The 27,200-nt window shown below is 41.2% G+C and overlaps 1 protein-coding gene across 1 annotated transcript; it reads right to left on the reverse strand.

The window, feature by feature from the left end:
- Window positions 1-12,053: 12,053 nt before the first annotated feature.
- slc34a1b (solute carrier family 34 member 1b) lies at window positions 12,054-27,128 on the reverse strand. The gene is made up of 13 exons (XM_058650092.1): window positions 27,066-27,128; window positions 25,240-25,313; window positions 24,969-25,154; window positions 24,514-24,660; window positions 24,113-24,256; window positions 22,969-23,080; window positions 22,277-22,472; window positions 20,466-20,561; window positions 20,253-20,310; window positions 19,931-20,098; window positions 19,731-19,847; window positions 17,316-17,440; window positions 12,054-14,237 (listed from the first exon to the last, which is right to left on the reverse strand). The coding sequence occupies exons 2-13, from the start codon at window positions 25,298-25,300 to the stop codon at window positions 13,644-13,646; spliced, it is 2,004 nt and encodes a 667-aa protein (XP_058506075.1). The 5' UTR covers window positions 25,301-25,313; window positions 27,066-27,128; the 3' UTR covers window positions 12,054-13,643.
- Between the last annotated feature and the right edge of the window lie 72 nt (window positions 27,129-27,200).

The following is a 27,200-nucleotide window of genomic DNA, read 5'->3' on the forward strand; positions in this document are numbered from 1 at the left end:
ACCGACTCCAACCCAAAAAAGGTTTGAAAGGAGGGGTTTTGGAGAAGAGTGTTGAGTGTTTTCATAAGGTTTCATCCTGAGTACGTGTGAAAACGATTGCACGTTTTCCAAGACACTGACACAGTGTCCGCATGTCTCAGCAAGGCTGCTCTTCGTCAGTGTCTGTTTTGGAGCTTCACACGTACGCTGGATACGACTCCCACTGCGATCGACATGGCAACCTCTGAGCCTTACCCCGCCATTTCACCGCAACCCTTCTCTCTGTTATGACAGAAGCATGCGAGCCCCAAGGCCCATTCATTTCATTCATTTGTGCTCGTGAGCAAAAAGGTTCTTCAATGCAATTGGACGTATTGGCATGAATTGTAAAGGAGCAGTGAATTTTTAAAGACCATCTGTTGTAGGGGACTTAATATTCTCTGTCTCTCTCCCTCTCAAACACGCACAAACAGACACACACGCGCGCCTGGGAAATAAGTAGAACAGCAGTCCAAAAAAAGTCACAACTCACAAATGATGTGGCTGAGATCGAGGAGAACTCTTTAACTACCTGTATCTTTATCTAAAGACCCACTGTTGCCCTCCTCCCAAAGGAATATTTAGAATTTGCTCCACTAGACTTGTTCCATCGGTCTTTACACTTCTCTCGTGGTTAAATGCTCTCTTTTGTCATTCTGGGGCACAACAGCCATCCACCATCTTCATCATCAGAGACAAGAGTTGTCTGGCAGATTGGAACACTGTTAGAATCATGTTGTTTTGATGATGTCAGATACAGGAGCTCTGTAGTATTTACCAAATGTAGGATTCCCTGGTGATGACATGTTTCACTGGCAAGCCACAATCATGGGGCCTAATGACAGTCCATGTCAGGGAGGCGTTTTCTTCTCGACAATTCATTTTGTCGAGAAGAAAGAACACTATAGCCACATCCGTGGAACACTGACCTAAAAGTGTATCAAGATGATCTGACAACGGGAAACGCAGAACATAACCTGAGGAGGAAGAGGAGATAATGAGGCGAAGGTGAAACTGATCAGGGGATTGTGAAGTGAAGTGATAATGAGACTGAGATAAGATCCAAGATAAAACAGGAAGAGGCAAGGCACAAGATGGAAAGAACAAAAACAGATTAAGTTAACTAAACTTGCAGATCTAACAGTTTTGCATCAGAGCAGCTGTTTCTGGTTCTCTACATGCTGACCAGAGGCAAAGACAAACCGCTCTAGTGTTGTGGTATTCATGTTTAATCCTATATGTGCACGCTCACTTGTTATTTCCTGGGGATATTAATAGAGAGATTGATTGTTGATTAGTTAGTCTTGTTTATTCAGTGGCACCGACACAAATAGTGTCTATTAAACTGTTATCTTGCATTCGTGGTTTTACATATTCATTCATTCACTTGTCTCTCCTGATTGAAATGACATTTTAATCTGACTCAACACATTCATGCTTATCAGAGAATTCCCAAATGACACCAAACAAAAGAATTCACCCGGCGTAAAACACATGAACCACAAACGATGCAATGACTCGTCTCTTCTCTCAGCGTGAGACAGAGGGCAGTGGAAGCAGTGGAAGCAGTGAGCGGCGCTGCAGGACATGATGCTCCTGAAAATCCTGAGTGCACTGCTCGCCCCCTTGTGAGGACTGATGTGTTAGTCCAGTCAAAATAGTAAATCAATACACAATGAAGAATTACGGTTTGAGACACGGAGTGAAGTTATTTTCATACATTACTGAACAGTTTTTAACCAGCATTTTAATTGTTAAAATCAAGGTTGATTCATAATCACTTCTCAGCCATGCACAGACATGGCAGTTATGTCTTTAATTGCTCATTATGATGCCCCAAGGTAATGTGGCGGAATTAAATATTTAAGTTGTAAGGTTTTTTTTAATTAATTTGAAACCGTGTTGCAGAAAATAACGAGACAATATCATTAAATTTGGAAATGCAACAAAAGGTTCAAGTGGGAAACTTCCTCCTGTGACATATGAGTCTCTCTTTTTGGCAAAATGAATTCAGTCGAACTAGAGATGCAAAACAACTGTACGGGGATATGCAAACATATTCTAATTAAGCGGCGAAATAATCACAAACTGCTGTTTTGAGATGCAAAAGGTTCCCTCATGATGCACTGTTCATTAACACTGCTTAGCACTTTCCAGTTTTGCTCTGTTTGAGATTCATTTCAATAAAATTTAGCCAGCGGGATAAACGGACAGAGCCACTTGACATTTAAAACTCAAATACATGAGATCCAACCTCTGACCCTCTTGAACAAAGAGCACTCTAATGGTCAGCCTGCTGACAGACACTAGATGATATAACAGGGTTTCAAATGTTGATGGCAGAAAAAAGACACTTAAGCCAGAGGAGAGCAACGACAGCTGAGACAAAAGAGCTCTTCAACTGTCAATAGTTCCATTAACTTTCATTTAATTTCTGAATATCAGAAAATGGGACGTGTTATGCAATTTAATGCAAATGTCTTGCCTAATTTCACACGTGAAACAAGTTCTAATTAACTCTAAATTAAAATGAATAAAATTTAGATACAATGAGTATAGTATAGTATATAGTAGTATAATTGCATGCGTGAATACACAGACAGGAACTTGTAGTGCTTGTACTGCTATGACAATGCTCGTAATCAGGGACAGAACGCTGAGGTAGGTTTTTTCCTAACGTCCAAAAAGAACCTTGGTGTGACCTTTGATAATGCTTTTAAATATGACAAACAAGCAAAGTCTGTAATTAGGAAAAGTTTTTACCAACTGAGAGATTTAGCAAAGCACGCCTTCTTAGGATTGATTTTTAAAAGTCTCTTATTTGTTTTTAAATCATTAAATGGGCTGGCACCTCAGTACCTGGCTGAACTGCTGCACCTACACAGTCCAGTCAGAGCTTCTTATTTTAGAAGATATAAGATACGCCCAGCATATTAAATCCTTTTTTAAAAAACCTATTATTACGCCATCGTGTTTAACACAGGTTGAATTGGACTCCCGCTGTTTTTGTTTGTTTGTTTTGCTTCTTATGTGACTTTATTATGCTCTGTGTCATCTTTAAATGTTTTATGTTTGTAGGCTTTCTATTCATTTGATGTCATTCCGCACAGCACATTCATTGACCTCAGTTGTTTTTAAACGTGCTCTATAAATAAAACTGAGTTGAGTTGAGTAACATCCAGGATTCAGACAAGGCAGGTAAGTCAAGAACAGGCAAAGTTGGCAACAGGAAATGAGTCTGTAGGCGAGCTGAAGCGTCTTAACCTGGCAGTGAGCGCGCGCGTGTGTGTGTGTGTGTGTGTGTGAAGCAGGAGTCTTTATACTGGGTGGATTGGAGATGTCGAGCAGCTGAGTGAAGTGAACCAGGTGAGCAGAATCAACTGACGAGGTGGGTGTGGCTGACAGGGAGTGAGTGAGTGAGTGAGTGAGTGATGGAACTGCAGAGAAGGATGCACATTATGACAAAAACAAATAATCTGAAATGCCATTAAGAAGACATAGATACGAGGGTTTACAAACATAATTAATTGTTGTTTTGATTCTGGTGTCTGATGATGAAACGCCACTATCTAATTTGTGCGACAGGCCTTTATTAATTAGTACAGTAAGATTTAAAACTCTAACACTGTGCTAGCCAGTAGTATCCATGTAATATGAGAGAGGAAACTGAGTCAACAGCTAAAGGCCTAGTAGACCTGAGAGGCCAATAAGAACAGCGGGGAGTTAGCGGTCCCTAATATAAATCTGTCTCCAGGCCATATTAAGCTCTCTTTTTTAAAAAAAGAAGAAAGAATGTGGGAAATAATGCTTGATCTTCGTCTGGCAGAGGAACAGTGGGATGAGAGCTGTACTACAGGATGTTATGAAGGAGAGAGCAGTTGGTGTATCAAAAATAATTACGCCACTGGCTGAAATTTCTTCATCACCCAATATCTGAACCTGAGCTGATTACTTTGCAATTACAGGGAGCACTGACACATGCATCACATCAGTCAAATCAGCCGCTGACTTTGCCCATCGGGTGAAATATTATTTTGCTCTTGACGCCGTGCTGAAATTAAACATGTATCTCAGAGGATGTATTGCTCTCCGTGAAATCTGATGCCTACTCCGGAGCAAACATTTGGATGCTTGTGTTTTGGTCGGTGGAATGTGCATGTTTGTTCTAAAATGAACTCCAAAGTGTTTCAAATCAGATTCAATTTGTGAAATTTGGAAAGCTCAAAGTTTGCTTTTTGCATTTTGTAAAGCCTGAAGATGTAACACCCCCCCAGGATGGAGGAGTTGTCTATTGTTCCCACGGCAATGTAACAAGAGTGTATACTAAGGGTTAAGGACACTTTCTTTTGCATCCTAGGGTTAAAAATACACACAGATTGTGTCTGCATAACACCACAAAATCAATTAAAAACACTGTCTTGCAGTGTTGAAACACTGGGACTTTTGCATAGTTGAATGCATAATGACACATGTGTAACAGTCTCATGCAATTTAGTTTACTGCAAGACCAAAAAAAACTGAGGATCAGCCAAAACATCCTGACATTCCCAAAATGTCCTGCCATAATAGGGACAGACACCGCACATAGCACGGAAACACAGGGGAACATGGGGAGTGAGTGGATGTAGGCAGCACATCCCATCATTTTTAAGAACAGGGGTGATGAACTGACAATTTATTTCTGTTTCAGAGCCGGAGAATAAACAAACACACTTCTCTTCAAGTAATTTTAGGGACCATTTGGCCTCTGAATGTGCGTGTACGTGTGAGTCCATGTTGATAGTGTGCATGTGCATGTGATTAGCGGGCTATCCACAAAAACAAATGAGCTCAGGCAAACTCATCCATGACGCCTGGTCACGACACCACATGAAGGTAGAAAGGACTGTCCAGTTCATCCAGCTAAGCATCATGGGTTTACAGGAAAATAAGACAGGTTTTTTTCGGCACATGCTGTAAATATCTCAGACTACTTTACATTGATTTTATGATCATAAAAAAGTTAGTCCAGTCATTTTACAGTGGTGCCTTAAAAAGTGTGGAAAGACCTGGCGCTGGTGGACATTTTTGTTATACTCTGGCAACATCTACTGTGAAAATCCATGTCGCAGATAAATCCTCCCATATGCAATATTTAGAGAATTTAGAGTGTCCAATTTACCTAATGCCCATATTGCATGTTTTTGGACTGTGGGAGGAAAGCGGAAACCCCCGCACACACAGTCGGGGAGAAAGGCCTTTGTTCGAACCCAGGTCTTCTTGCTGCAAAGGCAAGAGAGCTAACCACTACACCAACCATGTGGCCCCAATAATAATAACAATATAATAATATTGATTTTATCAAAACAAAGTTACAAAGTGTTTTCTCATCATTTCTCTCTGAGAACTGATATTTTCTGCATGAAAGTGAAATGAGCTATTACCCTTTGCGACATGTATATGTACATAAATACAAGCACCTCACACCACAGTGTCCCTGTCAACAAAATATCTTATCTCACTCAGGTTCTACTTCATGAATCCCAAGATAAATTTAAATGGTTTGCCCAAAAAGCCAGGTGGAGTGGGGGTACCTGTTTAGGGTGATGGAGTCATTTGGTCTTGGAGACACTTTTGTTTCCTGGATACGGATGGCCTACTTAAATCCAACCGCTTCTATTGTCACTAATCAAAGCAGATCACATCCCTTTCCCCTCTCACCATTAGTTTTCGCACTAGCCATTGAGCCATTGGCAATTAGTATAAGGGAAAATAAGTTCATTAAGCCTATCACTATTGATGGTATTAATCGTAAAATATCACTCTATGCCGATGACATTGCTATTTTTCTGACAGACCCCGAACAATCTGTCCCGTATTTGCTTGATCTGATAAATGAGTTTGGCATGGTTTCGAGACACACCATAAACTGGCAAAAAAGTGACCTTCTGTCGCTCACAGCTGAATTACATCCCGCGTTCATGACCTCAACTCAGTTTAACATTTCAAAAAACAGTGTTAAATACTTAGGTGTTTAACTCACTAAAAAAACAGAGTTACTTTTTAAATATAACTGCACAGAGAGATTAAATGCGCTGAAAAAGAATATTGAAAAATGGAGAACATTGCCTCTGTCATTGATAGGCCGAATAAATACAATTAAAATGGTTTCCCTGCCAAGATTCCTTCATCTGTTTCAAACATCCCAATTTTTATCCCAATATCCTTCTTTAAAATGATTGACTCTGTGATTTTACCATTTATCTGGGGATATAAGGCGCCCAGAATCTCTAAACAGCATCTTCAAAAGCCAAAGGAATTTGGAGGCCTAGGCCTACCATGCTTCTTGCATTATTACTGGGCTGCTAATAGCAGAGCGATGGTATACTGGCAACTGGCTAATGACCCTGATCCACACTGAGATACCGTCCTGGTTAGCAGTAGAACAAAGTCTACCTCAAAAAACCTCCCTCAGGGCAATTCTTTTTTCATCACCAAGGCCAAGAGCCTCTTGTAAGGGAGAGCATTACACAATAATTAATGCTCAAAAAATCTGGACACAGATTAGAACATTTTGTGAACTTCCAAAGACATCAGCCCCTATATGGCATAACCATGCCTATCTCCCTTCACACATGGACGCAGTCTTTAAAGAGTGGAGTAGGAAAGGAATAGGGTTCATAAAAGATCTTTATGTTGATAAGCATCTCTGTAAAACATATGATCTGCCAAAATCAAACTTCTTTAGGTATTTACAATTATGTCATTACATAAGGCAAAAGATCGCGTTATCTGACTCCCTCCCAGACGAAAATTGATTTACAATTGATTCAATTCAAGGTCATACACAGGTTACACTATTCGAAGGTTAAGTTGCATAAAATGTTTCCCCAAATTTCCCCCTGTGTGAAAAGTGCAAGAAATCAGATTCTGTCTGTCTAAAATCAAATTCTGTCTGCTGCTTCACAGTTTATGCATCACATTGACATTTAGATGTTTTTTTCCACATTTAAATTAAAAAGAGTTAAGGTTTTTTATTACATTTCCATTTGCACTCGATCTTAAACCAGGGATCTCAAACGTCCTGGGGGTCACTGAGCATCTAGTCTCGTCAGGAGGAGGCCGCTCGTGTGAAATTAAGCCCAACTTTTTTTGGGGAAAAAACAACTATTCAGTTAGGAGTTATGAGCTGTATTTCAAAATAAAGGTGTTTTGTTGTAACATACAACAATAATGTATATTGTCCATCCATCCATCATCTAGGGCTTTATCCTCCACATGGAGGTCGCCAGCCCAATACAGGACCACATAGAGAAACAACAATCCACTCTCACAATTTAGAGTGGGGCCGTACGTGCCCCGCGGGCCTGAGTTTTTAAACAATGACCAAATGCCAGTGTATCTTGGTAGGAGGGGCAGGTTAAAATCCTGATGTTAATTATTTTCAGCTGGGGTGACACCACTTAACTCTCTTATGAGATCACAAAAACATTTTTGTTAAAAAACCAAACAATTTGAGATCAGCTGCTGTGTCTTATATTCAAGGAATGTAACATATATACGTACATTTGTATTATATGATATTTTTCCATCTTCTTCAGCAGTGTTTCTCAGTCCTGGCCCTGGGAGCTCGCTGTCCTGCATGTTTCAGAGGTTTCCTTGCTCCAACACACCTGATTCATATAAGAGGCTCGTTATCAGGCTATAACGAGCTGACATTAGAATCAGGTGTGTTGGAGCAGGGACACATGAAGAACATGCAGGGACAGGACCAGGATTGAGGAACCCTGTTTTACAGTACATTTGCAGTGTTAATTAAAAATTGATACTATGAGATATTTATTTATAAAAACATATGCAGTGTGAGGCTTGATTAAAAATGTATAATGCCACAATACACAAAAGACGGCGTTGGAGAAATAAACATTTATTTTTGTCATCTTTTCTCATGTGTGTGAGGAGCCAGACTGCTGGTGTTTTCCTCTCTTGCTATTATTGTTTTGGCTTGTTTACATCTTATTGTGTCATTATAAAAAAAGCACAGAGTGGCTTTACCAAGAAGAGTTTTAAAATTAGACATTTAGACACGCTCATAGACTTCAGGATCAGGAAGTAATGATTATTATTCATTATTATTATTTTTTCTTCCTGCTGAGCAATGTTAAGCATTAAAATGATGTTACATTTATTTTAAAATCATGGTCACATATGGCTCTAAATAAAGACAACAGTGTTGTTCAGTTTCCTTTGTATACGAGACTGAGTCACACATTCTGAGTCAGCATTCGGTGATCCACCGGAACTGACAACACACACACACACACACACACATGACTTCAGGGGACATTACATTGACTTACATTCATTTCCTGGGGACTTTAACCTCAACCAGCATTACTGGCCTAATCCTAACCCTGACCCTGACCTCATCCTAACTTTAAAACATGTCTACACCTTAAAATGTAGCTATTTATGTTATGGGGACTTGATTTTTGTCCCCATAAGGAAGACAAGTCCCCATAATGTGACTGTGTAAACAGATTTAGGTCCCCACAACATAAGGAATATCAAGTACACACTCACAGAGAGAGAGAGAGAGCGAGAGAGAGAGAGAGAGATCTGCAAACATATTTCAAATCAACCACCCACCTTGCCTCGCAGGAAGAGAGCATTTTACCTAAATAACCCAGTCTGCTTCTCCCTCTCTCTCTTCCTCTCCTTTCACATTCAAAATGAATGGAGATAATTATGAAAGTGTGTTAAATAGAGCAGCTAAACTTCCTCTGTGGTTCATTTACATCCGTTTTCTGAAGAGTGTATTCGTGCATTCTGTCACAAACCATTTCTTTGATGAGAAGTTTTCAAAACTTTTTTTTTCTTAAGTGATGAGAACATTTCAAACCTCATGAATAATTTTTGATATCATTTCTGTGTTGAATGTTGGATGTTGAATAAAGTAACCCTTTTATGTTTCCACCCAGTTAACGTCCCCCACTTTTCTTGCCGCGGATGAACTGTGCGGCTAAATGAAATAGAGCAGTTCATGTGACGGTATAGTTGTTTAATGCTTTAATTAAAAGGTGAGGGAAGGTTTCATTGATAACTGAGCGTGTGTGAGTATCTTCTAACATAACCTTCACTTGTTTCTCCTTGGTTACTGTTTAAGAAGCAGCTTCATCCCCCCCCCTCCGTCTTTAGATATTACACTTTGCCACACTTGAATCCAGTTTGAGTCGTTCTTTCCCGATCGTCGTCGTTGATCCTGTGTTAGTATGTGTGGACATGCAGATCTGTCGTCATATAATGTGACTGCACTGGGAAACTTCTCATTCAAATGCATCCTCATGCTTTCATCAAGCATCGCCACACCTCACTTATTCGAAGACCCAACGCTAACACATATATTACACAATGCATTACATGGTTATTATGTGGCAGGACATTAGACTGAAATGTGAAGCAGCTTCTGCATGTTTGGGTAAACATGTGCATGAAAGTACAGCTTGTTTTTACACAAAAAGCTGTATAATAATCGATTATTTTCTGTTCTGTTAACACCGAGAGTATCGCAGACGACAGGTTTGCACAAGCGCACTTTACGTCACCATAATCACGCAACGGTTTGTGCTATCGGAAAAAAGCTGAGAAGTCAAAGCCAACATGTGGTTATTACAGTCATTTCACTCGCGCTGTTGCAGGAAGCCGGCGAATTAGCATCTTTGTCGCCAGAAAGATTAGGAAAAACACCTACCATTTTTTGGCCTGTTTTTGGACGTTGAGACAAATACTCAACTTTTTTAAATATTAATATAATATATTTTTTAATATAATGATGTATAATATATTAATACATCATTTTAACATGCAGTAAATTGTAAATAACTGCCAGATATTGAAAGCACTTACTCACAGGACATTTTTATGGTTAAAATAAGCGAAAACAAATTGAGGCTTAGGCGTTAAAGGGTTAAGGTGGTTAAGGCTTTTTTCTTTTTTAAGAAAAAACTAACTGTCTTGTACTGAAAAGCTTTGATTTAATTTGTTTAATTTTAATCACAAATGTGTCCCTTTTAATGAATGAATAAAGGGCAGAGATGTGGGACTTTTAATTTGTAATCAATGATGAAAGAGGTTTCATACATATCTTATAATGGTATAAAGGTTATTTCTAATGAATTGTCGCAGCCTTTGACCAACAATGTGGACGTAAAATCCACATTTCCTTTACTATGTTAATTCTGTTTACATATACTGTGTTTCGTCACTGGTTAAGAGGGCGATCTGCCTTCATTTACCTCCTAACATATTGCATGTGAGTCTCAGTGTGGCATTAATCCCAATCATTAACTGTTATTAGACATTATGGTAATTTAATTACTAATAATATGAAAAGCATAAGTTGTAAAGCCCATTACTCATTATTGCAGGAGGAGACTGTCATCATTTGCTGTTATGGCAAATAAACATTCTATAAAGCTAAGTTTATGTTTTAGTGGTGAGGAAGCACAGGTTCAGTTTTGTTTCACCAGTAATAACGCTGGATGATTATAGTGATTAGTTGTATTGCCATTCCTTAGGGAAATACCGAACAACAGTCACATCATACACAGCAAGAAAAGGCTGAGGACAGATTTCTGCTGCATCAGCAGCGGGGGATTGAAGCAAAATGCTTCGGAAGCAAAAATGTGGGAGCTTGACTGTGGACGGTGCAGAGTTCAGGAAATCAGTAAAAGCAAGTTGTGACAAATTACTTTTTAGGGTCTAAAGCATGAACACTTGAAAGGAGACTCCTGTCACGGGACCCAAAGGCTTTTAACATTCTGGTTGAGTCAAGAAACGTGTAAAGCTTAAAAATGACAATAACAATGGCGGCTGGGAGCCTCGGCAACTCGGATTCCCGGGAGACCAGGGGCCTGGCAATGTGTGTGTGACTCGACCCTGGAGGACTCAGACACAAGAGCTGCACCCACACAGGTAAAGAATCAGCAGTCAGCTCAGCACTCACTCAGAGCAACACGCAGCGCCGTGCAGTGGGTGTGTTTTGGTGAGTGTGCGTGCGGGAGTGAATTTCATGGCACTGACTCCTTGTTCCTCTCAGACCGCTCCAGGCTCCGGACTCCAAGGTTCACACTGGATTCAAGATGATGCAAACTGTGTCCAGACGGCCATGTGCGGTGGTGCAGATTGTTGCATCTCATTTAAAAGATGAAAAGATTCGAGGGCACGGCAGAGTCAGAGGACTATACGACGAGAGGAAGAAAGACGAAAAAGTGTCTGGATTCTAAGTTTGCAGATTAGTCACGTCTTTGGAAGAAAGCTGCTGCTATAAAAAGGACTCCTCTGCTTCTGAAAAGAGCTTTCATGTACGGCACACGGGAATGAAAGGCGTCTGTCTTTTTTGACAGTTACCAACTCCAAGTGGCAATTGTACCAGTAGATATAAACAGTCGTGTCATTCATTACGGCTGCACTTTCATCCTGTTCACAAAGTACTGTCAGGCCACGTCTCTCACCTTCAAATTGAAAGTGAAGGAGTCCTGTTTTTCTTTTCTCTTCTTTTCTCTCATCACAACCACAGACTGGAGCAAAGTCAACACTTCTAAACATTTCTAAAATGCATGATCAATTGTCATGGTGCAAAAAGATAAAACAGCACATATTCACACATTCTACAACACCTCCCAAGTGTACATACTCACCCACTTAGAAAAGTGTGCACACACACACACACTCCTTTGTAGATAACATCAAGTAAATAATGTGATGATTCGTCGAATGCCTCGTGGCTGTGTGTGTATTCACTCGCCCACGAACGCTTACATAACAAGTGAATGTGTGTGTGTGTGTTTTTTTTAATACAATCAATTGTTTATCCACATGTTAATAAATCCGTTTCATCTTTAGACTTCAGGTGGTCAACAGTGCAAACGTCTTTCTGTCTGACACTCACACAAAGAGACAGCGCTAAATTAATGAGCGTTTTGGATTCTATGAAAATGAGGAGCTGTCGCGGTGATCACCAAGAGAGAATACAACAGTCAGAGTCAGTCGCTTCCTTTAAATCACAACTCAAAACACACTTTTATTGTTTCCGCATTCACAGATTTGTGCTCAGTTTTATTATCTGTCATGTTAGTCGTGCTCATGTTTTAGTATTTTATTTGTGTATTATGTTGTTACTGTGTTATTGTTCGTGCTTTTTGTAAAGATAAGTGTCCAATGTGACATTCTGATGCCCTCCGTCATTTCGAGCCTCTCTAAAATTCTTATCGCTTTGTTCTCCACTGACTTTTGGCATCAACAAGGTGTTTTTACCTCACAAAGCTACTGCTCACTGAGCATTTTCACCATTTTGGTGGTAGTTTAACGACATATTGCACATGAACCGAGCGAGTTGAGCAGCTCTTCATCAGCGGCACCTACAGCCTCACAGCAGGAGTCTGCTCTTCTGTCTGTTCTTCTGCTCTACTCCAAATCCTCATCTTTAGGAATTTTAGAAAGTGTTGGAGCTTATTTTGTCTGTTTTCACATCCAGGTTTGTGGGACAAAGGCATCTCAGCTAGCGAGTAAAACAAAGGCAGTAGTGTGGGAGCAGGTGCAGTGACTCACGAGTGAACGTGAGATCTTTAATGTCACTTAAATCACATTTCTTCCCTATCCTGACGCTCAGTTAGAACTTCAGTGGGTTGTTTTTACCATGTCTACATGTCAAAGTTTAGTTTAGTCGAGAAACAAGAATGTTTTATCTGTCCTCAGTGTTTCTCATCCAAATATGTGTGTCCAATTAAAGTAAAAATGCTGCTCACATTATGTTCCTCTCAAATCCTGTATAAAATAAATTTGGGACATTTTTTTTTAATCAAGGTCATTTTAAACCGTCATAAACAGAGTTGGCCAAAATAAAAACTCATAAAGGTCGATTTTGTAGAGACTCTTCATCAACAGACGGTGTTTGCCCAGGAAGATAAATTAAAAGTCCTTCACATGCTCAGTAAAATGTCAACATCTACATCTCTGTGAAATCCATACAGCAATCCATAGATGTGCTTATGGAGATCATGAGCTCCACAAAAAGAATTGCCCGCGCAAGTCACATGATCAATATAAGCAAAATATGTCATCATCCACTTTGTTAGTGCAAGACTCCAGAGTCTGCAGCTGTGAACTTCACCCTGATCTCCCGAGGCTTTTGACGAGTAACACTGGATTTTGCACATTAAGTTCCCGCTCTTCTGTTCACTTACTGAGTATATCACGTACGGTAGAGTTGTTTTTCATTTTATACTTTTACTTATGTTTACTTAACTTTGCATTAAGCAACAGTAACAAAGTATAATTTCCCTGCAGGCACCAATCATTTCCTGACTTTGTTTCTGAGCATTAGAACCACATGTTCTTTAGTCTGGCTTCCAGCTGCAGAGTTAATTTGATTTGTCTGCTAATGTTGTCTGAGTATAAAATCTCACACTGAGCGCGCAGCACTGAGCCCGCAGCTTCATGACATAATCTCAAATGATCAGCCGATCAATAATTAGAAATGAGTTGATTTAAGTATAATAAAATGGCTTTTTTTCCTGCCCTTTCCCCATGGTGTTATCAGAATAGAAGAATAGACTAAAAAAAGGAAGCCTCCTTTATTAGTCCAACTACAGTGGCGTGCTGTTGCACCTCTCTAACCCTTTCAGTTTGAAAACCTGTGCACTTGGTCTACTTTTATCCAGGTAGTCCAGGACTGGGTTGTCATATGCCAGCTGTGTCTTCACCTGGGGGGACTCCTTCCCCGAGGTGGCAGATGGTGTCTGAGGTGAAATATGCTCCTCATCCTCCTCTCGCTGCCTCGCTTTGCATGCAAAGCTGCAGTGGACAGTTGCTGTGGTGATCAGGTGGTCGAGTGGTTTGAGAGAGTGCATCCACTGAGGCAGGAAGTCCCAACTCTGCAGCACGGAGGGCAAGTGTCGGGGGCTGTGGTTCTGCAACATATTTACCATGGTGATAAAAATCGTCACGCCCAGGAAGGGAGTCCCAACGCCAGCCATCACCCGCCAGCCGGCCAGCGAGAGGCCCATCACCAGGGAGGGAAGGAGCAAGAAGCAAAGGAGTAGGTACAAGACTGCAAACCAGCGGTACTTGGCAGTGCGGTTACCCAAGACACGAGCCATTCTTATTGGCAGTCGCATGAAGGGGAGAGGGTACCACAGCAGAATGCCAAAGACGTTGAAGAATAAGTGACACAGAGCGATCTAAAAACAGGGAGAGTATAAAAGACAGATGATACAAGTGTAATTTCATTTGATAATGTTGTCATTTTAGTAATCCAGTGACAAAATATAGAGCTGATCTTTCCGCCCTTACAGTGTGACGCCCCATTGACTGTGTATGCAAAGTGGAGGTGGTCTTCCGGTTTGCCATACCGGAGGTAAGTAAGAGGCCAACAGGTAAGTAAGAATATATTATAGCAACCAGGTGGTGACTCCACCTTTCTTTTGAGAAAAATAGATGATAAAGTATGGTACATAAACATAGGATACTAGTATGATTAACACTTCAGAATAAGAGTTCTGATTCTTATGGGTGACGTCTTGGGCAGTCCCAGAGTCTTTATCCTGGGACGGAGTCGTGTGGAGCTGTTTGGTGCAATATCAGCTTGGATGGACCAGCCACATCATCTTGCATGCCCAACACACATCTCCCTAAACAAATCCTGCATTCCCAGCATCCTGCATTCCCAGCTGCAGGGAGGCCAGTGAGACATTGGCGGGAAAAAGAAATGCTTTTAAGGTCAGCATCAACCTAAAGACGTTCCACATCACACTGGACAACTGGGAGTACATTGCACTGGACAGGTGCTAGTGGAAGGAGCACAAGGCCCCGAAATCTATATCTGACTCAATGAATCTCAGTCAATTATAATAGGTAGTCCAACTCGGCCTAACGTTAAATGTCCTTCTAGATCGTCGCTCCTTAATAACAAATGCCCCCCACAAATATACTGATGTTTGTGTTTTTGGCTGGAGTTAGTTCCACTTTTCTTGAGGTCACAAAAGGTGTACCTCAAGGCTCAGTCCTAGGACCACTTTTGTTTACAATTTATATTAACGATCTGTGTGCAAACTTGACCAATGCCTCACACCATTTTTATGCTGATGATACAGTCATTTATTGCTCTTCACGTTCAATTGCACAAGCATTCATATTTTTGCAATCCGCCTTTGATACAGTGCAGACTAATCTGTAGGAATTGAAATTGGTTTTAAATGCTGAAAAATCCAAAATAATGCTTTTTTCAAACTCATCTGTTCCCATGGAACAAATCCCCTCAATTAGAACTTCCCATGGCAGAGCTCTTGAGCTGGTTACCAGTTATAAGTAGTTAGAAATTTGGTTTCTAAATTAAGGGTGAAGCTCGGCTTCTTTTATAGAAACAAGTCTTGTTTCTCCCTCAGAGCTAGGAAAGTCCTGATATCAGCGACATTCTTACCAATACTTGACTATGGCGATGTTGTGTACATGTGTGCCTCTAACAGTTGCCTACAGTCTTTGAGTCCAGTCTATCATTGTGCTCTGAGGTTCATCACTGGCTGTAGCTGCCTCACCCACCACTGTGAACTGTATGCCAAAGCTTCCATGTCCTCTCTGTCTGAAAGACGCTACACACACTGGATGACTCCGGTCTATAAGGCTCTTCTCGGCTTAGTTCCTACCTATTTAAGTACTTTTCTTCAGTGGACCAGAAGCCATTATGCCTTACGTTCCAATGACATTTTGCACTTGTCTGCCTCAGGTGTTCGGACCGAAATGGGAAAAAAAGCTTTCAGTTTCTCTGCCCCCTCTGCTTGGAATACCCTCCAAACTGAACTTAAATTGCAAGCTTTTATTTCACTGGGAGCTTTCAGCTCCATCTTAAAAGTCAGACAACAGAAATCAATTAAACAGTGCCTGTGTTCTTAAATTGTTACTGTGACCACAACTCTCGCACTTTATGTTTGTCTAGTTGTACTCTTATATTTCCATGTTTGTATTGTAGTTGCTGCCTTCCTGTTTTTATTTAACTATGATGTGTGCCGCTGCCTTTCTTGGCCAGGTCACCCTTGTGAAAGAGATCTTGATCTCAATGGGTCTTTTATCTGGTTAAATAAAGGAGAAATAAAAAAAATAAAATAAAAAAAAGTAGAGGACAGTCAGACTCGCTTCGCTTGGTGACCTGTGGATCTTTTTCAGGCTTTGTGATGGTCAAATCATGGAATCGAAGAGAGCTGGTCACTACTGCAAAGCTCCATAAAACCCATCTTCCCTGAAACCATCAAGGGATTTTGCTTGCTTTTTTTTTTTTTACTTTCCTGCACACTTTGATGAGTTCTTTTGATTCTTTTACTTCTGTTTAGTAGATACTTTTGATACTTTTGATGTAACAACCTTGCGCCCGGCTTCCTCATTTGTTACGGTCACAGAGCCAGATCATAACAACAGTCATAGAAAAAAAACAATAAATATAATCTTGCTTATAAGAAGAATGAACACTAGGATACTGCTGCTCCAGTGTTGTCCACGTTCCCTTATGTGTCATGTTAGAGTGGTGAGCACCAAAATGACCATATATATCCATATCATCACTCAAAACCCACTCACTCTAAGCTGCCAATGAAGATACAACATAATGAATTATCTACATTGATATATTGTTATTGCAGCATTTAATTTAAAACTACTTTGTCTTAAGTGAATATGGGCTTTGCTGTCGTGGCTCATGGACACATAACCGCCTGCTGCTGGCAGGATTCGTCAGTGAAACACTGCAGGCTCACCCTCAGAATTAGTGCTAAGTGTCTTGGTATCTGATGGAGCTGGAATGATGTTCACAGAATGATCCTTCATCAGCGGTGATGCAGCTATTGTTTTGTTTATGACCTCCACCAAAGATGTTGTGTTTTTACTCCTGCAAGTCAGTGTGTTTGTCTGCTTGTGAGCAGCGTAAATCATAAATGATATTGACGACATTTTCTGGGATGTAGGACATTGGTGAATGGATCATTTTTGCTAGATTTTGGTGGGGATCCAGATTCAGTTTTTGTGTAACAATGTACTGATACAGTGGCATACTAAGTGGCCTCGATGGCGGTTTGTACTTAATTATGCAACATCACTCACTTCCCTCCAAAGTTCTTCCAAAGTTCATTTTTATAGTTTTTTTTTCAACCATCATTTATAAGTTATTGAGTCCCTGTCTACACCTGTCCTCCTCAGTAGAAATATGCAGTATTTATCAGCTTTTCTTCTGTCATTTATCAGCACTTTCACTTCCTGATAAACCACCAGCCTACCTGTAAGGCTGCCGCCAGCTTTTTGCCAGGACTGGCCAGTGCCGCCAGCAGCGCCGTGGCAGTGGTGCCAATGTTGGATCCGAGTGTGAGAGGGTAGGCCCGCTCCAAACTGATCACGCCAATACCTGAGAGCGATGACAGAAACATGGCACGTCAGTGGAAACAAGGCAATAATTACGGTTAACCAAGGAAAGTAATAGCTCTTGCATAACTTGACACCACTTTTCTGTCACATTTGCACCATGTTCACCACGAGAGCTGACGACTAGTGTGTCAGCACAGATAAACTCAGTCATTATTCCAGTAAATTTCTCCAAAATCTGACAAATGACAAATCTTCGAGCGGTTATAGGAACCCCACGTGAAAGACATGGAAGCTTTTACCCAGTCGTTCCAACTATTTCAACTATCCATCTCAAATTCCATCTCATTCTCCATAAACAGATCAAACATACAATGTTTGGTACGCAGTGCTTTAATTAAACAAAATCCAATATTTAGAAAAGCAGCAGTGCAATTACTGAGGCTGAAATAATACTTTGCCAGAGAAGATGACTGATGGTTGTTCCATGAAGGGCTGCTAGACAGCAACTCACAACCAGTTCTGCTGCAGTGTAGTGTCTACATATGTAATCAGAATAACTTCAATTATTTAAAGGTGATTGTTCTTTTATTTGTTTGTTTTGGAAACAAGGTAAAAGTGAGGACTGAAGGGGGGGGGGGGGGGGGTAATTACAGAAATTAAGTGCATATGAGCTTTGGAAATCCTACTCTGCTTATTTAGTCTCTTGCCTTTTAGCTGTACTTCAATGCAGCTAATTATTCCCGTTCAGAATGAGAAATGATCCCCGTCTCACATTTATCACTGCGTAGCAGGCTGATGACTCTGATTCTACAATGCTTCATTTAGCCCGCAGCACAAAGTGCTGGTTATGTAACCTGCTCCTACAAACGTCACAAGACTCAAATCACTAGAAATAAGTCGGATTATGTCCTTATTTGGCTCCATCCAGCTGGCGAGTGAGCTATTAGTCAACAAAAAAAGAAAACTTTTAATCATTTTCAATTTTTGCTTTGCATGAGAACACAGAGACATTTCTGTCAGACAGCTCACATTTAAACATGTTTATTACAGCAACAAAAAAAATAGTTAGTTTGGTATGCTGCGATCTCATCACTCTTGGCAGAGCTATGAAAAGTAAAGAGCAAATGTCTTTTAAACCTGCTGGCATGATGGTGGAGCTGAAATGAGGGAGCAAATGGAATGACGGGAGGTGTTGCAGTTCAAACCGAGCACTAAATTGGAACGGTGTGTTTAACATGTGTGAGGAGGTTTCTCAGTCATCCACGTCATTGTCATCTTCAGGAGTTTTGCTTTAGTTGAGTCAAAGCATTACGTTTTTTAACTTTACTCTATAGCAAGTCCATTTGTCCACAGCAAACTCGTGAAGGTCTGCAGTTGATACGGAGAGTGAGCAGTGAGGCGAGTCACGTGTGTGCAGAGCAGCTCCAGTCGACTGGTCGAAGCAGCTCGCAGACTCTGCTTCATTAATGAGTCATTAAACACGCGACTAAAACACTCAGTTAACCTTTGGTCTGTTCATTTATCGCTGAAGCAGAAAATGTGGCAGTGGCCATGAAAACAACTGCCCAGTCCATGAGCTACACATACTAGTTATTCCAGGAATGATGGACAGAGAACATTAATTAATAAGTGTTGTTTTTTTTTTAATCATTTCCTATATAACGACATAGATCATATTCAGAGTCCAGACAATTAACATGACAGATATCCAGCTGTGCAGCCGCCTCATCCAGACAGAGTCGAGTTTTAAAGACATTGTGGAGGACAATGTCCCCGTAGGACTCATAACAAATCAAACAAATGAGACAGTGCTGTAGAGTCAGGATGTCTTCATATCAGTCCAAACTTTAAACTGCAGGCAAATGATGGCCCAACACAAAATCAAGTTAGCCAGCGAGAGGCGGTCGATTCGGCTTAGTTTACTGATCTCTGGTGAGAATAATTGTTTCAACAGACTAGAGCATGATTATCACTGATCTCTGTGAAGCATACATGTTAAATGAGTGGTGGCATCGTGTGAGATATGCTTTATGTTTTTTTGATGTGGAGGGTATTTGAGTCTATTTGTAATAAAATAATCACATCATATTGTTTGTTTTTATATAGTGCTCTTACAACTCAAAGCGCTTTACACTTAAGTTTTATTCACCCACAATAATAGAAATGGAGGATGCATTCCCTCAGATTTCACTTTTTGTTTTGTTTTCATTTGCTTTTATGTCGTACGTAAATAAAACCTTGTGTTTCATATGTGCTGCTACCTGTCTTGGCCAGGACTTACATAAAAAAAGTAAAATAATTAAAAACATATCGTATGTCATACTACTCACCTACGAGGGGAGTCATGGCTGAGGTGAAGACAGAGCTGCTCTGGACCACAAATGTCACTCCTGCACCCACAAACATAGCCATGTATCCAGCCAGCCACCCAAATGGATAAGGCAGGTCTGTTGAGATAAATAACACACTTGAAAAAAAGGCAGCATGTAAAGACAAGGCTGGAAGCTCAAGTAGCTAATTTCATGCCCACCCGTGTTGATGACTTTATGTATGGTCTTTGCGACATGGCCTTTGAGAAGAGAGTTGAGCAGCTTGACCAGAAGCAGCAGACAGGTGCAGAGGACAACCAGGGAGGCTACGAGGAGGATCAGCCCCACCGTCAGGTCTGACAGTGAGGTGGAAGCAAATAGATGCTGACCTACAGAAGGGAAGAACCAGCAGTTATCAGAACGTCAGCCCACAGACAGCAGACAGTCAGGCAGATTGATTTAATCACAGGACCATTACGGAAAAGAAAAAGGCACCACAAGAACTACATCACGATAGTAAAGAGGGTGGGAGTTTAAACTCACACTTCACCGAAGACTGGGACAAGTCATGTGCAAGGTCACAGTATTCTGTGCTCACGTTCTGAAAGACAGAAGGAAGGGAGGAAGGACGGAAGGGAGGGAGGAAGGAAGAAAGGAAGCTGTGATGAAAATTGGCAGCATAGACAGGCTGTTTGGCACCAGCATGTGACACACTGTCTGCATGTGGAAGAGACAGAGATGGAGACGAGTCATTACCTTAACAACATCCGACTGGCACCATTCTTTCACCAGACTCCTGTTCCTCATGTCCTCATTTCCCATAGCAATTCCCATGATAACACATGTGTCCAGCTGAAAGTAAAAAAGATCGAAGCTTATAACCAGAGACAAAGCAGGAGTTGCGTCAGCAGATTGCTAAGCTTTACTATACCTCGCAACTTTGTGTATATGGATTTGTCAAGTTTTCTGTTTCTCGATTTAATCCAGATTGAGGCCGGGGTAGGAGAAAGCAGCCTTCTACATGTCTAACCACCCACCCACACATCCGTCAGCTAAAATTGCAGCTGTCATTGGACAATTTTAGCACCGAACTTGCTCAAAAACACCAGTTAAAATTGACACAGAGACTCAAACTGCATTATTTAGGCAAAAAGCAGCATTCTCAACAGATACACAAGACATGGAAACAAATGGCGTGTTTCCACTAGCACGACTCTACTCGCCTCAGCACGGCGCGGTTGTTATTTCGCTTTTCCATAAGTACCTGCTGGAATGTCTAAAATCTCATCCTTTAAAGGCGACATAGACCGGAAGCTCCAATTAACGCTGCGTTTGTGTGTGTATCTGCGTCATTACCTCGTTTATGAAACCCTAAAGTTTCAGAACAAACAGTTCAGCCACTGCTGAGAAAATAGTGTTGTATTGTTTTCCTGAGTTCTGCGAAGCGGATCGGCACTTCCCTATGCTGATGATGTCATCAGTATACCTCACCACTCCTCTCACCACTGTAGTGCCTCCTGGTGCGGGCACTAGTCCGGGCACATCCGGTTGCGTACATTCAACCGCAGAAGAAGAAGAACTACTCTCGTTGTAGCTGCTGAGATGCAGAGCATCCACCGTGCCAGAGGGGGAGCTGTGTATCTGAGAGCTGGCCTACCAATTACGTCACTTCCAGGTACCTGGCCAATCACAGGACAGTGGGAAAATTCTTGTTGGCTGGCCAATCACAACACAGTCCACGTTCTGGGGGTGTGATTTTGGTCTGAAACAGCACGGCTGACGAGAGCGTCAGTGAGGAGATATTTTGATCGTCTCGTTTGCAGCGACTGGGAGGTTTTTAACCATGAAAACAAGTTAATATATGTAAGTAGACCTCCATAACTAACATATATGTGCTATACAAGCATTCAATGTCACCTTTAACAGATGAGTCTGGTGTATTTAGCGACAGCACTGCTGTGCTGAAAGCCGGTGATCGCAAGCGGAGAGTCTCCTCACAAACCCTGCCGCTGTATTCATGGAGGATGTACTGGACAAATCTTTTTAATTAACTGATTCTAATGATTCACTACATATAAAACAACTGCTTTACAAGTCACTAGTCACTAGTTTGTGTGTGTTACGTATAAAATGAAATCACGGCAGTTTCATGCATTGCTGTGATGACCTTGTCCCATGTTGAGGAGTTGCTATATTGTAATGGAAAACCACCCAAACTGTGTAGAGGCGAGGCGAGGCAGTACTATATAGTGGAAAAACGTCCTGGATTTGCTAGTTTGCCTTATTATTATAGAGTAGGACACTCACTCTTGTGTCATCGTTTCTCCTCTAAATGGGAACATAATCAGAAAAGTGACCTGAAACTACTGAATAGGACCATTAACTGATGTGAAGTCGCCCCCTGGTGGATAGTCAATATATTCTTACTTCCTGGTTAGCTTCAATCAAATTCAAATTGGGAGACCACATCCATTTTTTTACATGTCCGTCGTCAATAAGTTATGATTGAACAATCGCTGTTCAGTGGAGGGGTTATTATTAAATGACTGTGACAAGAATAGTTGTACCTGTATAATGAGCCCAGTGACTGGCTCCGTGATGACCTTGAGCAGCTCAGGCGCATCTTCACCAGGCTGTAGCTGGAAGCTGGTGACGAGCAGGTGGGACAGACGGGTCATGACCCCGCTCACCACCTCCAGCGGCAACAGCACCAGGACGGACAACCAGTTAAAGCAGTCGTGGATTGTCGCACCGGCAAACGCACTGCAGTGGGTCACAGTCATTTTGTGCGGTGAGGTCAGCCATCAGCGTGATCAACTACTCTGAATGATTGCTCGGTAATCTGCTTTTTCGTGGCTTAACTTTCCTGGGATACGTGTGATGTAATAAGCATTTTAGTCTTGACTGAATGCGCTCGTCGTCTGGCGTGGAAGATTAATAAATGATATTTATTTTACCACACAGATTAGATAACGTTGCCATCTGTTCCGCGAAATATGGTGTGCGAAAAAATGTGAATTGGTGAATTTATTATCTCTGTTAGAGAAATTACACTCTAATGGAAGCCAAGGTAGTGTCTGCAAATAGCTGTTAATGCTTTCTCTTCACCCTCCTCTGCTTTCCACTCTGCACTTTTACCACTTTTGTCATTTTTGTTCTTCCATCTTCTCAATCATCCTCTTCACTGTTTCATTTCATTCGCTCGCCGGTGCTGCCCTGCACCTTCTCCACTCATCCTCCGCCTGGTTTCTTCACTCACCGCTGGAACTCGGTCCTCTCCGACGCTTGCATCATGGCCACTATAGTGTTTGTGACTGACGTCCCGATGTTGGACCCCATAATGACTGGAACGGCCGACCTCACGTCTAATACTGTTGTGATTATAGATTTGAACAAGACAGACGCTGTGAACTGTGAACAGAAACGCATCGTGCAGATAAGATGACCTTACACTTTTCACAATGCATCGTGGGTTTTAAAGGAACTTAAAGGTTGACTGTACTTTGCAGGTGAGGCAGATTAGCCTGTAAGTGATTTTACAGTTCCGCCCATTATGCACACACTTACAGATACACCTTACGTAGATACAATTTAAGGCATTTCTATGATAATTGCCTATCATTTCCCTCTTAACCCTCTCACTGAAAAGCTTTGGAAGCAGAGGGGCGATGCCGGCATACTGATTCACTTCAGCCACACTAAAAAATGTAACATCTGCATAGATAGGTTATAACCTCTCTGTGTGGTCTAATGAGGCATAATCATTTGTAGGCTGACTGAGATGGTGGGAGACTATGGTGTTTAAAATAGCTTGATTTAATTATCTCTCTTATCCTAGATGATAGTTATTCTCAGTTTTTTTTTTCACTTTTAAAGATACAAATAGACATTTTTTTTTGGTTAAGAATGATTTTATCTTCAGTCAGATATTTACTGTTATTTGGTGTCAGAACCATAATGGTGCTCATGCGTGATCACATGTTTATGATCCTTTTTTAAAGGAGCCCCATCTTTAAATTCACCATTTTTGCTTCCATACACTTGACTATATGCAAAACTAATACTTCAATCCCTTCACTGATGTGTTCCTTTATGCTAAGCAGCAAATCAAATAGCATCATTTACTGTATCGTCCAAAGGGAAACGCAGATATAATTGCGCTGGGATCCACAAACATAATCAAAAGATTTATTTGTTTTCGCCAGATGTACCATGGGAGTTTTCTGTGCACTATGTTCCTGGTTTATTGCTTATTGTTGTACAGGGATTCTGTAGGCTTGTAACACACGTCTAAGCCTAAATGAGGCTGTAACGTGGACTTTTTTCTGCGTCAGATTTGTGTTTAAAACTCGTGCTAGCATGGCGACACACACACACACAGACACACACTTTCCTATACTCACATCCAGAGGCCACCAGGCTGACGACAATAGAGGTGGAGGTCGATGAGCTCTGAACCAGCACAGTAACTAAGATCCCAACCACCAGGCCTGCCACAGGGTTAGACAGCACCGCATTGTCCTGGAAAATGCTCCCTGCTACTTTACCTGGTTAAAAATATGCCGTGCACACACACCAATGACAGGGATGCCAGGAGCAATGTGAAGAGAAAAAACTAAACATGCAAACTACTCATTTCCCCAAATCTAAAAAGGTCACCAGATGAAGCTTTGCAGTAAATTATACAGCAGAGCTCAGCGGGGACAGTGTAAACTGTAGTGACTCACTTGTTTAGTCACACATCAGCGCACTGAGTCACTATGACCCCGCTGAGGGCCAGGGCACCAAGGGTTAGAGTACTTACCTCCTGCTAACTGGAAGGCAGAGCTCAGCGTGTCCAGGGAACAAACAAAGAGGAAGAGGAGGACAAAGACGACAGGTATCTTGGACAGACGGATGAGGAGCTGCGTGATCTGGTTTGAAGTCGCTGTTTTGGTCTGACCAGAGCTGTCTGTTCAAAACATCAACAGCGGGGTTGTATGTGATTTATGTGCCCTAAATCTGGAGTACGAGATTGACCAACAAACACTATTACAACAACAATGTGGTTTATATGTGGCCGCAGCAGCATACTTTGTTTTCGAGCGACAACAAGGGTTTGATTTTATTGCCCAGACCGTATGATTTCACCAGTTCTTTGACATTTTAATCATGTCGCCATGTGGTTCAGCTTCTGTTGTTGTTATTTGCTTTTCTTTTAAGCGATTTAAAACACACTGCTTTCCCACGAGTTGATTCCCCTCTGAATGCCACTCTTACCTTTCTCTGTGTGAAGTGTGTCAGCCTCTGGGAGTGAATTCAGCTTGTTTGAGTGGTGATTGGTGAGTCGGTCATGACCCTCAAAGCCGCTGCTGAGGTTGAGGGTTGAGCCGATGCCAGACTCCGTGTCCTCCTCCAGATGGGGTTTATGCTTTGAGAGAAGCTGAGAGCCGTGCAATCTCGTCTCTGATAACAGAAGAAACGTGCACACTGGAAAATATTTCAAAGGCATAACACATAATAAGAGTAATAACTCCGACTGAGAAATTACCATTGTTGATGAGCACTGTGTTCCCTTCACGGGTCACTATAGTTATAGATCTAGAGGACATGGTGATTTGAATGCTGTGCGAAGACATGGAGAAAATTAATGTGGCAGGATGACACCATTGTGGAGGGAGTGGATGTGTTTATCAGCCACCTGCAGCAGTAAAAAGAAACCAAGTGAGACACGTCACGTCTGTATGCGAGCCACCACGCCACTAAGATCAACAGACAAGCAATTACAAGAGAATAAAGGCGGCCCACACTGTTTGTAATTGGCACCTGTCCTTGATTTGAGGTCACATTGTGCACTTAAACCACATACTCTGTGAGGCATCATCTCGCCTCTCAGCAGACAAAGAAGAAGAAGGTCCTTGTCACGATCAATAAGGGAGCATCAGCATCCATGCAACTTCCTGCAGCTGCAAGTCATCTCCCAAAGGGACGATCCACTGTCAATAGAGCAGCAAATCCCCTAAGAGGTTTTCACACTTTTGGTTTAAAAAGGACCTTTTTTTTTTTTTGCCTCTTTGACACATGGGGACTCCAGTGGAGGAGGGAGTTCTAATGTTTCTCTTAAAAGCAAAAAGGGTGAAAGCAATAGATGAGTAATTACAGCGAGGCAAAATTACAGTAATTAGAGCCACTGCATCATTCTTATTCAGTATGGCATCCTACCCGCAGGTTGTGATGTTCACCAAGCATATGTTCACATACTATTTGGGCGTGTGAGACACGTCCCATAGACTGCAGCTGAATAGAGTCTGAATGTTGTCCTCTAATCCACCCGCCTCACACGCATCTATTTGCTGCCTGCCTCTTTCCGTGCATGTGCTGCTTATAAATTTGGCTTTTCTGTGATCATGACATGTTCTGTACATTTCTATTCCATTTGTGTTTGTCACCAAAATTGAGTTTTTAAAGTAAAAGGATTAATTAAGCATTTTGGCATCTGCCGTCAGTGAGTGCCAGCTAATTCACCCCACACTTTCAAAGGGATGTACGAGCTGTGGATAAAAGGCCAGAATGTAGAATCATTAATTTTTCAAATTCTAACAAGACAATTTCAGTAATAATCATAGTTGCTTTTATCCCTTAGTGCTCACACGGCACAGATCTGTGCCACAGGTGCACCCCTTGGTAAATTGCTGCAGGAATAATACACAACTCCTTATATGGACATCCTGGGGGTGGGGTTCATAAGTCACATCTTAAAAATGTGGGTTGTTTTTTTTGTCTTCTTATGTGTTGTTGAGTCAAAGTTATGATTAATTGTTTGTCGTATATATTATTTTCTTCTTTTTTTTAACGTGAGTAGCGATAATTGTGCAGAAGTGACAAAATAGAATTTATTTTCTTTTATTTTGTTCATAAAAACTAAAAAAATTAGTAATTTTTGCTCAGGTGTGTTTATAAAGTTGGTGAAAATGAAAAAATATCCTTTTCATTAGATTGCCTATAGGTTGTGCTGAAAAAAAGGATACAAGACATTATATATATATATATAGATTATACTACTATACTACTATACTATACTATTATTGCACATTCATATATAGCCTCTATATGTAATGGAGAAAGCAGCGTAAATGCTCTGTGTTCTAAAGGATTAACTTGTGATATAAGCAGCAATTTATATATATATGAGTATCTCTGTTTTCTGATTTCTGTTTGTTTGTAAAGCACATTTAAAACAACATCGCTGACCAAAGTGGTGAACAATAACAAAGCAAACATTTGAAAACAATCCCAAGCCAAATGTGTAGTCGCAAATCGTTCCACAATTATGGTCTATTTGGTCTATTTGATGAAGGCAGTGTAGTTTTATCTTACCTGTATCTGAAGTGTTGTGTGCAACCCTCTAAGGAGAGTGAACTCAAGTGTAAACCACCTAGAAATAAGCTGCCAGGTGTGGAGGTGTTCCTCCTGACACCTACACACCTTGCTGATTACCTTGCTCCTCCAGCA

Source organism: Solea solea, chromosome 14 (genome assembly GCF_958295425.1).
Source record: "Solea solea chromosome 14, fSolSol10.1, whole genome shotgun sequence".
Classification (NCBI taxonomy): domain Eukaryota; kingdom Metazoa; phylum Chordata; class Actinopteri; order Pleuronectiformes; family Soleidae; genus Solea; species Solea solea.